The following is a 16,281-nucleotide window of genomic DNA, read 5'->3' on the forward strand; positions in this document are numbered from 1 at the left end:
GGCCAATAATGAAATCACGTATTCTGGGAAAGAGAGGAAGCTACAATTGGGGTCACTTCGAAAAAAAATTTTCGATCACAGAGGATCTATTGCACACAAAGCAGCGTTAAAAATCATTTCTGAAGCCAAAAAAAAGCAGATTGAAAATACTTTTTTAAAATCGTTATCTCGCGAAAAAGTAATAACAGCAAACATTTTTCGAACTGCATATAAAGTAGCTAAGGAAAATCAATCATTCAATATGTTTGAAAGTGAAATTAATCTCCAAGAACTAAATGGGATCGAAATGGGTCATATTCTCCATTCCACTAACGCATGTGTTAACATTGTAAATCATATATGTGATGAAATGAGAAAAAATGTTTTCAAAGAAATTGTTCAATCGAAAAATATAATTTCTTTGATAATTGATGAGTCTACAACCATAAGCCAAAAAACCACCCTCATTGTGTATGTTCGATGCTGTGTCGAAAGTGTTGGAATGAATTCACCAATTAATTTGTTTTTGGATTTGATTGAACTTAAAGACGTAACGGCAAAAGGAATATTTGAATCATTACTCCAATCTCTTGATTTATATGGGATGACAGAAGAATATTTAAAAAAATATTTAGTTTCGGTTGCATGCGACGGCGCTGCTGTGATGTTAGGTTCTAAAAATGGAGTGAAAAAATTGCTGACAGAAAAATTTCCTTCAATTATAGTTTGGCATTGTACTAATCACAGATTAGAATTATCAGTAAGTGATGTTGTAAAAAAAATTTCAGGGATCAATAGATTCAAATCATTTATTGATAAACTTTATGTTTTATACCACGCGTCGCCGAAAAATAATAGAGAGTTGCATTTATGTGCAGAATCACTAGGCGTTGAGGTACTGAAAATCGGAAGAGTTTTAAGTACCCGATGGGTGGCATCTAGTTTTCGTTCAGTTTCGGCTGTGTGGAATAATTATGAATCCCTTGTGCGTCATTTTGAAGAAGCGATGAATGACCCTACAAGAGATAAAAATGACAAGTGTACTTACAGTGGCTTAAAGAACAAAATAACATCAACAGCATTTTTATTGGATCTAGCATTGATGTGCGACGCTCTCCAAGAATTGTCGGAACTTAGTTTGGACCAACAAAATCGCAATGTGAACCTTTACATTGCAAATCGAAAAATAAATGAACTCGTTCAAGTTTTTGAAGAAAGAAAACAGAATTTTGGACCCTATTATAAATGTGCTGCAGCTGCTATAAGCAATCTGCATTTTCGTGGAGTTTTACTTCACGAAAAAGTTTTTAAAAATGATCCTCCTATTGATCCGAAAATATTTTATTCCACGTTGAAAACGTCAATTGAAAAAAGGCTGCTAGATAATAAAGATGTTGAGTTTGCACTTTGGGCTCGCGTACTTGACCAAAAATATTGGCCTGAAGACATTGATAATCGGTTGACATTTGGAGAGATGGAAATTAGAAACATTTCGATCAGGCTACAACTAGATGAACGAGAAATGATTCGTGGATTTCGCGAATACATTCTCGAAAAGACATATTCTGAAAAACTCTTGCGTTTGGTATATGCTCTGAATTCTATTCCCATTTCTTCAAGTGAATGTGAACGGGGGTTTTCGCAAATGAATCTTATTATTACCCCAACAAGAGCTTCGTTAAACACTAAAACAGTTTCGGCACTCTTGTTCATCAAACTCGTGGGACCACCCTTGACACTTTTCGATCCTTCAAAATATGTTGATAGGTGGTTACCTAAAGGAAGACATTCGGCCTTAGACTCTAACACTAAGAAAAGGAATCGAGATGATGTATCAGACGAGAATTGGAAAAAACTTTGGAAATCACTCTAAACTTTTATTCAAGTTCATAAATAAATACATTACATATGTATTTACAATTATATTTTAAAGTTAGTCTTATTTAGTCTTATTTGTACAATATATTTCAAATATAATGTATGTATTTTATTGTTTCTGTAGCTTTGTTTTGACTAAAATAAAAAATTATCGTAAAAATCAACCTTTTTTTGTTCGCTTCGTGGCATAGCTCCTTTAAATTTCATTTAAGTGACATTTGAATATAATTTTATTTAGTAAAAAGCTTGACATGAAGTGAGTTCCGGCACCTTTTTTTTAAAAAAAAAGCCCTGGATATTATATATTATTAATAATATAATATAATATATCATTCGACAAACTTAGCACTTAGACAAGCAATATATCGTAACCCACAATTCACAACTTTTACAAGAGGTACAAAAAATCGATAATCTCTGTCCAAATGTATTTAACGTTTATGTAATATTATGGTATGGTTTAAATGCTGTAAATATTTTAGTCGTCAATCATCTACATCAAGATTGTCAATAAATTATCGAAACGCCGTGAGATCGTTTCAAACTTTAAATGAGAAAATTGGAATGCTTTCATTACATCATGAGACACAAAAAGTGAGGGTAACTAATCTATAAACCACAGGAAACAGATATAATGGAAAATTGTATGGAAATGCTGATGTTGAAAAAATGTGAAATTCTTGCTGAAGGATTGGTGAAAGGTAAAATATGCGACAAACTGTTCAAGAATCTAGAGACCCCAACTAATTGGAAGATAATTAGAAGATAAAAATAACTTTTTATACACAACGTCTTTAAATTTTCTGTTGAATTATTATGCTCAATATGCTCAAACTTGTACTTGATATGAAGTAAATAAAAAACAAACAAACAAATTAATATAGAATACTGAAATGTCATTTTTATTTTCATAGTAACGCACGTATATATTAATAATTTAGTTGCTATGAACACCCACTTAACAACCAATAATAGTGGATTGGATTACGGATTTCTTCCGAAATAACTTTTCATACAACACAGAATTAACTGAAAATGAATTCAATTCTACTTAAAGATGGCTAAAAGTATTAAAAGAATGCATTGGCATCGTGTTCTGATATATTCTAAAAGTTTCAAATGTCTAGCTAGTCGGTAAGTTAGTTAAAAATCGATTGCAAGATCTGTACTGGATAAACAACCACCGGACAAATAAGAATACGAGCTAATAAAAACGTTGTAATAATAATGTTTCCAATCAATGAAGTTTGATTTTTTCGCTGCGTTCGTGAAGACGTTCTTTCAAACGAAAATCGTATATTACCCACCCTCAGTTTGGGTAAACCCGATATATATTTTCATTGGCTAAAAACCACTTTATCCTAATTGGGCGATACTTCATTGGCTGCATTCCGTTTAATTCAATTATACCGACCAATCATTGGCTACGAATGCTTTACGATCTATCAGAAAATGTGTATGCATCAAATTTTTGTGAATTTAACTAAAATGTCCTATACCTACAGTAAATCAATGCTTCTAATAGTCTAGTTAGGTAATACACTTTTTCTTCCTTGCTACACGATATAATGTAGATAAGTACGTAATAATTCTTCAGATCTACATAATATAATATTTAGTTTAGTAACTACATAACTACCTATATGACATTTGTGTATACTTTCCTTTAAAATCAGGAAACTCAGAAATAATGGGAACTGAAATACCTAAGAGGTGTAGAGAAGCAGGAAACCGATCTCGAGTGTGGAAGAATACGGGATAAACTTAAACGCGTATCAAAAATACGTCATACGTCGAATATTGAGAACTGCTCTCGGTTTATGCACTGACGCTTATTTAATATTGGTATATTGAAGGTTGCAATACACACTTTTGCACGTCTATAATGCGTGGTAAATTTTCGTAGGACACTCGCATTCAAAACCCTGCGTCAAAATCTAGTATTAAGATTTATAGCCTATCGGAATTATATTTATTAATCTGTTGTGTTTAAAATTATAAATGATTTTTTTTAAATGATATCATAATATGTAGGTACTCGTACATAACTATAATTTTTGGTATTCACAACATATAAAAATTATTTTACGACGCGTGATGGTGAGTTTCATCAAGTATGAGTTAGTAGGTAGATACCAACACTTACATTAGAGTTTAATATGTAATTTTATAATTATTATTCTTAACACTATGTGGTCAGTGGTTGTGGTATGTGTAGAAAATGAGCTATGTAATGTGGAAAGGGATAGTTGGTAAAAGTCTAAATTATAATTTAGGGGATGGGAATTGTTAATGGGAAAATCATGACGATTTGAGATAATAATTGAACTGTTATTATTAGAGAAATTTAAGTTGAAAATGTTGTTGATCAATGTGTTATCTTATTATTTAATTTGTGTGTGGCCACTGTGGACTATCACGCCGTGGGTCCCAGGTTCGAATCCTGGATCTGGCAAATACACATATTGTTTTTCAATTTGTGTGAGTCAGGGTATGGACCTAATAGGTTGAGCAAGTGGCTGACATCCATTTCTCGTAAAAAACAAAATCTGTTAATATAAACATCTACTCTGTGGAGGCCCATAATATGATCCTATTAGGATCGGGCATGGTCGGAATAAAAAGCCTAACTCATCTATGACGTCCGATAACGATTGTGGCACAAAAATAAGACGACGAATAAAATTATTGCTGTGATAAACTTATTTTATAAATTATCAAAAAAGTCTGAATATCTATAAAAATATTTTCAGTATCGAAATAATAATAATTACCGTTAATAAAACTGTAGGCATAAAAGTATCTCTAGTATAGGTACATAGCTATACAGTTTTCCCTAAGCAGTGCAAAAAGGTTTAATATAATAATGTTTATGTGTTCTCTACAAACTTACATAGGACGTATATACATAACTAGCTACACACTTTACATAATAATATATCCCCATACCTAATAATATGCTTTTCTCTCCACCTTGTTGAAACTCGAATACTTGACTTTAAAATATAATATGACAGCATCGTTAAACGGAGTTGGCATGTCTGAAGAAAGTTTGGCGAACCCTTGGGGACATTTGACTTAACTTTTAAAGACAGCTCGTCCTTGTACCAAATCCTTATGCGGATACCAAGATACCATACCCACTAGTCTTATCAGTGATCCTGAATATAATATGGTAACGAGCTTTTTCTTTTGGCATTATTTCTGATAGACATTTATGATTCATTTCTACAGAGATATTTTGTGAACGTAGATACTTACTGCTTAATTATAATATAAATTATGACATTTATAACTATTTGATTTATATTTCAACAATAACATACTTACCTACTTCTTCTATATTGCACTATAAGATTGGAGCCAAAGATGTGGAGAAATCTAAGTTTTTTTTTAAATATGCGTACTTTATCGAATAATATTATTATAATAAACGAATTTCCAATAACCGGTTTAAGGACGTGGATACCGAATTACTGACTGGTTTTGTGCTCCTCATAATAAAAAATAATAAAACCATAAATTCTAATTACCAACGTAGGTACTTAGGAAGAATAAAAATGTATCTCTTTCGCTAGAATCACATCCTGTTACTAAAATTAATTATTATTGAAAGTGACAATAACAAGTTAGTTTTTATTTGTTTATTTTTTTAGTACAAGTACGAATCTGTTTGCGTGGTTATGTTATAGAATCCTTTGATATTGGTTGTAGGGATGTTGTTATGTTTTCAATTATAAATTATCCTATATTCTATTTGTGAGAAATAAATACACTTATTTTAAAGGTTTTGATGTACATAATTAATTAATAATTACATAACAGGTTACTGTTTCGATGCGCCATTTTAAATATTTCGACGAATCGATCGCGTCATCTGTGTCTAAGAAAATCGCCGCTGCGTGAGGCCATTATTATCTGTTTAGCTCCAAAGCTTATTCCAAATCACCACCTAAAACTATTTCACATTATTTCGCTCAAGAGAGGATGCCGCGAGGGCATACGCCTTCCAGATTGAGCATTATGATTAACTCATTTAGTGCTAACACCGCGACTGACGCGTTTGAAGTCGTTGACCATTAGATATAATTAACGTGTTATTTAAATGTGGTAATTAAAAAGTTAGTAGTGTTTGTGAAAGGCGACTAAATTAAGAGTGATTGAAGCAACCAGATCAGCGCAGGATTGCTTCAGAAGGAAAAAGCTGTTGGCAACGCGTGTACTTCCAGTTATCGCAATCCTCAGTAATGAAGCACAGGATATGAAGAAAGGTATTATACTATTTGTCAGCCTGACTAATATTTTTAAAAGTGACCATTATGCCTTATTATTTTATTATACCTATACACGAGATTTAAGTAATGCGACAGTGGGATAAGGGATTGCAATACCAAATGAATATAACAATACCGGTATTTCTTATTTAATACCGGTATTCGTCAAAACATATTATAGAAAAAAAGAAGTACTTACCTAAGTACTTACCTATCAATAAATATAACTATTAAAATCTATTTCAAACACTATTTTATAGCAACCTAAAGCACCTACCTACATTTATTATGTTGACCTTTATAAATATGTATGAATCCTAATATTTTAGAACTGCTAATTTTTACATACTTACAAAATACTATATGTCCGGGTACAGGAAAATCTCTTTCAAATTTAACGTGTGTTGGATGTACTATCAACGTTGGATCGATAGTTATAGAATAATTGGAAATATACCTATTTACCACGAATGTTTTATTTTTTGAAATATGTTAATTCATCGCGACAATTGTATAAGTAGGTATATTTGAGGCTTTTTGTTTTATTATTATTTAACTTTTGTTGGTTTCAGTCAATTTTCAGTGTTTTGGCAGCATAAAACTTATAGTTTAAATTTAATATACGATATAGTAGTAAGTAATGAAAAAATAACATTAAATTTATTCTAGAAAAACATAATGTGTATACCGAAAATACCGGTAGGAATATTGGATTTTTGAAACTGGTATTTCGGTGTCGATAAATAATTATTGAATAGCGGTTTTTAAATACCAGTATTGCAATCCGTAAGCATGATCATAAATCTAAATTATTTGAATTAGACCAATGGGATACTTAGCTAAAAAAGAGTTATTTGCACCTGTACATTGCAACACGTCTCGATGGCTATTCCAGAACGTTTCAGTTGGTTTTCAATGTGACATTACATTCGGTTAATTTGTTCAATAACATTAGGAACATTATTTTCTCATGTCCATCTCCATAATATATCCACCTACCTATTCGATAGAAGGTTTTCTTCAACATCTTTGAGCTTCACATAGTGCCATCTATTCAAGAAGTGTAATGATATATTTACAACTTACTTTTTAATAATAATAATTGTCTGGACTTAGTATTATTACTCATGGCAGTGCCATCTCTCAAAGTAGTTGTTTACTGTTTCATCAGATATTTTAAAAATGGTCTACTATTCCAAAGTAGTAATCTGTATATGAGTGTATACAGTGGTTTGAATATTTGCTTAATGGTTGATTATAAATTTATATATTGACATCTAATGTCAGATGGTTAAATTTGTTGAATGATTGCTGCTGCTTTACCCTCCGAGTGCGAGAGCGACTGACGGCTGTTGTCTGTTGTACCGTTGATGGAACAACGTTGCCAGCAGCTGTCGTACGTCGACTGCAGAAAATGTTCTTTCCAAAATGGTAGAATCCCTACAAATGTTTTTATTCCTATTCAAGTCGAAATATCGCCGAAAATATGCGTGGCTGCCACCTTTTCTGTGTTCAGTGCTCATATTCTTGTTAGTGTTTTGTTTAGAGCAAGTGTCTGGAAAGTGTAGTGATCAGAGTTGTACAAATGGGGTGTGTAGAAATGAGACTTGTATTTGCAATGAAGGCTGGCAAGGCCCCGAATGCCAGTTTTGCGGCGGTAAAATTAGGTAAGGGAATCCTCCGACTGTCTATTTACAATTGAAGTGGTTTTTTTCAATGCGGGCTAACTTTTTACCGCTCATTTCAGCCATTGTTTGAGAAATCAGTTCAGTGACCTAGGTAACTGACAGTTCCATTTTTGAATGTCAAGTTTACAAAGGTTTTTATTTTGGGGTGGTTTTGTTTTTGCGTTCCTTCTCTGTACCAGTTATTTGATTAGTGAAACTCTCCGTCGGTTAATTAAGTATTTACGTGTAACCTTCTCTGTCAGGTGTGTCTGGAATAATTGATTAGTGTTGCAATGTAAACAATAATTCTTTCGGTTCGTAAGTAGTATTGTTCAACAATCTTAAAACATTTGTACAAACCTATTGCCTATATTTATCGAACAAAAACTGTTCACAGTCAAAGGTTGCTTTATTTACTATTTTACTATTTGATTAACTACATATTTCAGACATATTTATGAAACTAAAATATGTAGGTTACTGACAGTTTACATTCAGATGTTTCACCATGAGACCAGATGAGACACATTAGGTGAATATAACATTATGAATTTCAAGGGTCATGTCCAATATACTCACCATGAAATCCATTGGCTCGGTATGCTAGTCACTTTATGTAGTAGGTAGGTAAGTAGTTCAGATAGAGTCATAGTTTTTTCATTATAATGGATTTATTTTTAATTGACAGGATAGTCTTATTTTTTATAAATCTAGATTATTGCTGTACAAATAATGCGTTTTGTTTATTCAATGAAGGAAGATCCCATTAGATTGAAAAAATGACTAAAAAATATTTCCTGTAAACAGTCGTTTAACATAATAATTACCACTCTGAAAGGCTGGGTCCATATCCTTTGCTTAGGAGTAAACATTGTTTTTATTTTAAATTCCAACATGCTTAATTTAATATTTAACAAAATTTCGGGGTTTCGCTGATTAGTAAATCGTTACTTCCAATGTAGATTTGGGTCATATGCGTAGTCATTTAGTTATTCGGGATTTCGGACTTCGGAATGTCGTTCAACACCACCATTGGCTGCTGAGCCTAGTAGAACAGATGGTAATCACCAATTGCTACCACTGACATTTTAATATAATCTATTTGTACGTATATAAACCTTTCGTTATGCGTCAATTACATTGAGCTGTTTGTTGGCGAATTTAATAACGGGCGATTCAGCTACTGCGATTATGAGGATGAGACACAAAACTTTCCATTCGCTGAGAAGCCACAAGCCAACGACTATTTTGACAGAACGTAGTTCGTTTTTTCACCGGGAGGTTGCTACTGCGCTCTACTGCACAGACGCAGTAGGCCCACACGCCGGCGTATAGCATGTAAAGTTGACCGGCTTTCAACTTTTCTCGGTAGAGTGTTTACAATCTGCTTGTCAGCTTGTTCGATGATTACACTGGCGACTTTACAGGCAGATTGTAAATTCGCCAACAAACAGCTCGTAAAATAGCTCAATGTAATTGCCGCTTTAAAAGCACGTGCATTTAAATATAATATTATATTATACATCCCAATCATTTGAATATAATGCAATACCTAAATTTTATTATCATAAATCTCTATCCAATATAACGTGAATTAATTTCCCGCATGTTCCATTTAGGTAAATGAAGATGGTTAGCCATGTTAAATAAAAGATAAATTTAAACATTGTATTATTTCATTGTCTATAACAAACACAACTACTTACTTACTTGCAGCTTTATAATAATATTAAAATATTAAATTTGAACTAAAATTTAGTCCTTCACATAATCACATACTTAATGTAGTAACTTAACTTAGTGTGTCAGGGTATGGACCTAATAGGTTGAGCAAGTGGCTGACATCCATTTCTCGTAAAAAACAAAACCTGTCAATACAAACCTCCACCCTGTGGAGGCCCATATGATCCTATCAGGATCGGACATGGTCGAAAAAAAAAAAAAAAGCAATTCATTTGACCGACAAGAATACAATCAACTTCGAGAGGCCTTCATCTAGCAGTGGGTTGATGATGATAATGGCGATATTAAAAGATAGGGTATATAATAACACCAATTTTGATCAATATAGCAATTCATATGACCAAGCGGAGTAAAATTAGGTCGGCATAACCTTTGATTGATTGATTCTGATTGATGATGATGATGATGATGATGATAACGATATGAATACGTAGATGTAACATCAGCAATTATGATAAATATAGAAATTCATATGACTTGACAGGAATACGATCAACAGAGAGGCCTTCATCCAGCAGTGGATGATTCAGGCTCGTGATGATAATGGCATTATAAATAGGTAGATATATACTACCCCGCTAAGTAAAAATACAGGGTATATTTAGAGATTATGTCAAAACAATCCGATAATTTTACATAATATAAGAGAAATGGTAGTTGCAAACTTGAGTTCTCATTTCACCAAAACTGTCTTTTTACTTAGCAGGCAGTATAGCCGAAAGAGATTAAAACATGCTATTTTTTTCAAACTCATAGTTTGATGTATATTCATCATCATTTATGCACCTTTAGACAAATCAAACTTTACCGAAGACAGTACAACACCACAAGGCAATATTTAATGATATGTTATAAGTAGTGGCGGCTCGTCCATATGCACTGCGGAACTGCTGCACCCCCAAGCAAATTGAGAGAAATGTAATATTATAATATACATAAATTTATGTATATTATATGAAAATATCAATATTATTTAAGCGTGTTAAGCTTGCCCTCACACCGATACATCCAATTATAATTATCATAACCGAGATGAAAGTGATGCATTTTCGATTGAATATGCTCGAATAGACGCAGGGGGGTGCGGGGAGCAGGGCTCGCCGCTCAGAGCTTAGTCTGTTACTGCCGCTTAAGACAGTATTTTCGCGTTGTGAACGTTGTCAGGACAGCGACTCTGAGCTAGTAGTGACGTGCGGTGCGAGTTGCGACAGAAGAATCAATTTTATAACAAAATAAAAACACTTATAATATCTAATTTTAATACTTTTGATGTTAATAGTAAAATATAATCCAAATAATCATTTATTTTTATCAACCGCAGCACCCACAGGTATAATATCCACGAGCCGCCACTGATTATAAGTAACTTTAAAAGTTATAAGTAAGTATGTAATGCATAAAACAATTTTACCATGTTTCATGAAAATCTAATCTAGGTATTTTCTCATGTTTCCATAGTTGGTAGGCCGCAATAAATGTCAAATGACTGCCAGTATAAGTTAACCAGAGAAGCCCTAAAATCATTAGCTTCATGGACACTCAAATCGTGTTATCTAATAGCTTACTGGCATAAATAATTTTTTTTTGATTTGAAACACCATTGTAATGAATGTTGATCACATACTCATGAGAGAAAATTGTACCGTAAGAACAATCTTCTATGCCTCTCTATTTATTGAGTTTTGATAAGAAAAAGAATTTACTTAACAAAAAATATTTTAAAGTCAATAAAACCTGAGTCTAAGTCTAAAGTGTACTCTATTCATTGAGGCAATCAAAGTAAAATGATGTATGAAAATTCCATTATCATCAATTTCTTTTATTATAATGATTTAGCAGTAAGTACATTGACTTACTAATTGTTATTGCCTTAGATCAGTGCTCCACAACTGGTGTGCCGCAAGACGATGCTAGGTGTGCCGCGGAGGATTGCTTCCAAAAAATGCAATTAATTTTGTACTTTGTAATTTTTATACAATCTTTACCTAGTAGCAAAAGTTGCGTACATGGCTGATAATAAATTTGAGCACCGGAATGAATTTAATAAAAAAATTCAAGGTCGGAATGAAAATATATTGACATGCTCTGATAAATTAGAAGGATTCAAAAATAAACTCGAACTTTGGCAGGAGTTATGCCAAGGATCTCTACAAATGTACCAAAGGACTTACCAGACCACGATTGAAAACAAGCAATTTATTTTGGATCTGACTAAATACATTAAACTTCGCTGCATAAGAAATTAGTTTCATACAATCAATACGACTGGATCCGAAATCCTTTTGCAACCAATACCAAAAATTCAATAGAAGCGCTTTCCCTACAAATGCGAGAGGAATTTGTTGAATTGAGGAACGACGGGACACTAAAACTGAACTTCGCCGACGTTCCATTAGATGTTTTTTGGATTTTGGTTAATAAAAAATATCCTCAGACTACTAATACTCACATGTGAGCAAAGTTTTTCAACTCAAGTTATAATTAAAAATGAGCAGTCATACAGGTCTTAACCAAGAACTTCAGGTTGCTCTTTCAAATATCAAGCCAAATATAAAACTTTTACGTTCATTGAGACAAGCTCAGGTATCACATTAATTAGTTATTATTGTATAATAATTATGTTAAGGGGGGACATGCTCAGCGTAGATCAAAATGGAGCTTTTGTTCTATTTTCAAAGCATGATCCTGGACATTCCTTAAACGTTGTAGATAATCTATTTATATAATTTTGAAGCCTTATTATCCTTTATATTTATTTTAAACATTTGATGACTGCATAGAGTATTTTTATTAGATGAAATAGTATTCTTTTAAACCTCTCGCTCTAATGTTTTAGAATATAGTCATATTTCAGTACATAAATGTGCAGTGGTGTTAAGATTTTTTACATTTATTAATTTTTAAATGCATTTATAAAACCATCAGTATAGTTTATGTCGACATTATAGTGAAATATTTACGATAAAAAATTATATTGATAATCTCTGTGATCCCAAATTTGACAAGAATTAGGAATTTTATTATTCAAAAAATGGGCAAGATTAACACATTTGAAGATAATTCTAAAGATACTAATTATAAGCTATGACTTTGACCATTCAAGTGCGATAAACATCCTATGAATAATGATTGCTTTATAATAATTATTGACCTAAGAATAAGGTAGTATTTATGGAAGAGCTAGGCAAAATAATTATAAAGCTATTTAACAGAATAGGAGTGAGGACCTGATCGACGGATCCCCTTCTAGAAGAGAAGAGGCGATATGACAGCGAGTCGCAGTCAAAGCCTCGGTAAAATCACAAAAAAAAAGAATACACATGTTAACATCATTTTACTCCCTACTTCAATTATAGTCTATCAATGTATGGCTACGGCCGTATGTTGTAGCTTAACTACTGGGGAATGCCAAAAGAAATGGCGGATTTAAAAAAAACACTACCTTATTCTTAGGTCAATAATTATTATAAAGCAATCATTATTCGTAGGATGTTTATCACACTTGAATGGTCAAAGATATAGCTTATAATCAGTATCTTTAGAATTATCTTTAAATGTGTTAATCTTGCCAATTTTTTGAATAATAAAATGCCTTATTCTTGTCAAATTTGGGATCACAGAGATTATCAATATAATTTTTTATCGTAAATATTTCACTATTATAATGTCGACATAAATTATACTGATGGTTTTATAAATGCATTTAAAAATTAATAAATGTAAAAAATCTTAACACCACTGCACATTTATGTACTGAAATATGACTATATTCTAAAACATTAGAGCGAGAGGTTTAAAAGAATACTATTTTATCTAATAAAAATACTCTATGCAGTCATCAAATGTTTAAAATAAATATAAAGGATAATAAGGCTTCAAAATTTTATAAATAGATTATCTACAACGTTTAAGGAATGGCCAGGATCATGCTTTGAAAATAGAAAAAAAGCTTCATTTTGACCCACGCTGAGCACGTCCTTAAGTATATTGTATTATTAATTTAATAAAATGTAAATTTTTATAGTACTTTTCCACTTTTATTAATTATATGGACGAAACTGCTCCAAATATAATTAAAAAAAGTACTTACTATAAAAATTTGCGTTTTATATGTTGAATTAATAATACAATGCATTTCCACCATAAATTGACAGTTAACATAATAAAAGAAAAAATATGTTATATTGATTAAATAAGTAAGTAAATACATATTATAATATTATATTGATAATACAAATATATGGAAATATGTTAATATGATTCTTCCTCGTATGATATATATTTTTAATTAATTATCAAATATAAAAAAACCTGAATTAATGTAATTTTGGTGTATATTTTTTTTACTGTGGTGTGCTATGGAATTCTGGGAAAACCTTTGGTGTGACGTTGTGAGAAAAGGTTGCAGAGCACTGCTTTAGATACAAAATCTAAGATAAAAAAATGTATATTATTTGTATATGGCGATATTTAAACAGACACAATAGCAGAATAGGACAATAATATTTTAAACAAATGAATGTCAATTTGCAATGTAGGTATAGTTCATTTCTCTACCACGTTCCTATGTTTATGTAAGAATGAAATTTGAATTAACAGGGTCATTCGTTCATGTCAGTGACGTCCTAGGCAAAACGTCCTTAAATTATCTCAAAATATTGCCCTCTAGCATTTTTATTCTCTAAATTTAAGGAAATTCGTTACCTAGTACATTTATTATCTGTGCATTATAAAAACAGATAAATCCAATAATAATCATTGACATTATGATTATTTGATATACATAATAATATAAATAGGTCGAGTTCACCCCATGCTAAATGTTCTCATCATGGAATCTACTTTCATAAGTTGTAGGTAAATGTTTGCATTGTTTCCTTATTTGCTGCCTCTAAGCAACACATGATCCATCTACCCCATGGAACATCACTGATCCACCTAATGAAGCAATAAAATCTGTTTGTTTGAAAAAATGCAAAGTTACATAACTACTCATTTAAGTATATCAAAAAAAGTGTTCTTCAACCGGAAGAAGTCTCCTATCATTTTTAGATTTTTACATACAATATAAGGCCAAACTATAAGGCACATTAAATAATAACCATTTGGGTACTTCAAAGGAAGAGAGTGGGGTACTGCCCACTTTTTTTCTGGTAGATTGTCAGCGTAGAGGAAGATACAGGAAGGCACATGATATAATATAGCTGTTTGACTTTACTTTGGGTAGGTAGGTAGGTATAGAAAAATTTGTGAACTGTAACAAAAGAATTTTGGTTGTAACAAGAGAGGGCATTATAACATTGTAGTATTACAACACTTGATAATTCTGGGATAATTTTAGTGTGGTTGTATTGGTAACCGCAGATAAATCAATTTATATATTATTTTCTATGTAAGTATGACATGTGATTTTTTTTGATCTTCATCCAAATTATTTTGTATTTAGCTGCCTATCTATGTACAATAATTGACATATCCTTTCGCAGGAGGTACAGCAGTATATTTAAATTATACCTAATCTGAACGCTTGCAGTACATCAGTACATTCAGTACAAGTGAACCATGCTTCGCATTCAAAATAAAACTAAGTAATCAATAAAACTGTAACATACATTCATTACAAATACAATCATCAATGTACTTATGCAAGTTTAATTAATTATGGAATTGAATTTGTTAAGCAAATCTAAAATTGTTAAAAATGTAATGCAATGCAAAATGATATACAACTAATTTAAGTGTTTGTCATACAACTGACAACTATAAAATGAGATGTGCAATGTGAGTATTGACCATGTATTGTGTGCTATTAGTTCTCCAGACCGCCACACCTCATGTTCTAGTTGTCGGTCCTTTCTTTCTTCACTTTTATACATTTAGACTCAGGTCTTCTTGAGAAGTATTTCTTTTACACCTTTGACTGTATTTAAGTTAAAGTTTTTTTTAATTTTATTTCCAGACTTGTAGAGCCGACAGGCTATATCCACGACGGGCCGGGAAACTATTCAACAGGTGTAAAATGTAGTTGGCTTATAGACGGCCGGGGGGCGCACTCCTCTCCAAATACAACCATTCGGTTGCACCTGCAAGAGTTTGCAACCGAATGTGGATGGGATCATCTGTATGTGTACGATGGGGACAGCGTTGATTCACCGCTCTTGGCTGTCTTTAGGTATCGATAAATACACAACTCATAATACTGCATTCTTTCATCATCATGTTAATTATTTCTTTAATAATCAAAGAACGGAACATGCAGTCTCCTGTGTGCAAGTGCATATCGTCAGTGTTTTGTAAAAAGGGCGAATCAACCATTTTGGCGAAATTGAGATTTTAATGAAAAAACAATATGTACCTCACTAGCTTTGTTGTGTAAAAATGGCGAATTTGTATCTCCACAGGAAAGCTCCTAAAAACGGTAATCGTAAGGGCGAATATCCACTTAGTATTATGAATAAAAAGCGAATGTGACATGTTAGGCCTTTTAAAATATTATATTATAAAGCCCATTATAAGGACAGTATTCTTTCTAAGCTTTATTATAAACTTGTTAGACATTTATAATCATCCACAGGTAGTTAACATATAAATGTCAAAAGTTAAAAACCCTCCTCCTGTAAAATAGCATTTTGGTTAATTCGCCCTTTTTACAAAACACCGACGATATCATGTGTGAATATGCAATGTTATAATTAGATCAAATATGTACAACGTATACCTCAAGTAATTCTACATTTGTA

The 16,281-nt window shown here is 32.1% G+C and overlaps 1 protein-coding gene across 1 annotated transcript in view; it reads left to right on the forward strand.

Annotated features, from left to right (window-relative positions):
• Positions 1 to 7,482: 7,482 nt before the first annotated feature.
• Positions 7,483 to 16,281, forward strand: part of dsd (attractin-like protein dsd) — a 34,378-nt gene continuing 25,579 nt past the window's right edge. Inside the window, exons 1-2 of the mRNA XM_085954097.1 lie at positions 7,483 to 7,798; positions 15,501 to 15,713. Coding sequence (XP_085810223.1) covers positions 7,560 to 7,798; positions 15,501 to 15,713 — 452 coding nt within the window. The 5' untranslated portion in view covers positions 7,483 to 7,559. The remainder of the gene's footprint in view (positions 7,799 to 15,500; positions 15,714 to 16,281) is intronic.

This window comes from Rhyacophila brunnea, unplaced genomic scaffold, assembly GCF_057557595.1.
Source record: "Rhyacophila brunnea isolate RB1 unplaced genomic scaffold, BYU_Rbru_1.0 scaffold_4, whole genome shotgun sequence".
Taxonomy (NCBI): domain Eukaryota; kingdom Metazoa; phylum Arthropoda; class Insecta; order Trichoptera; family Rhyacophilidae; genus Rhyacophila; species Rhyacophila brunnea.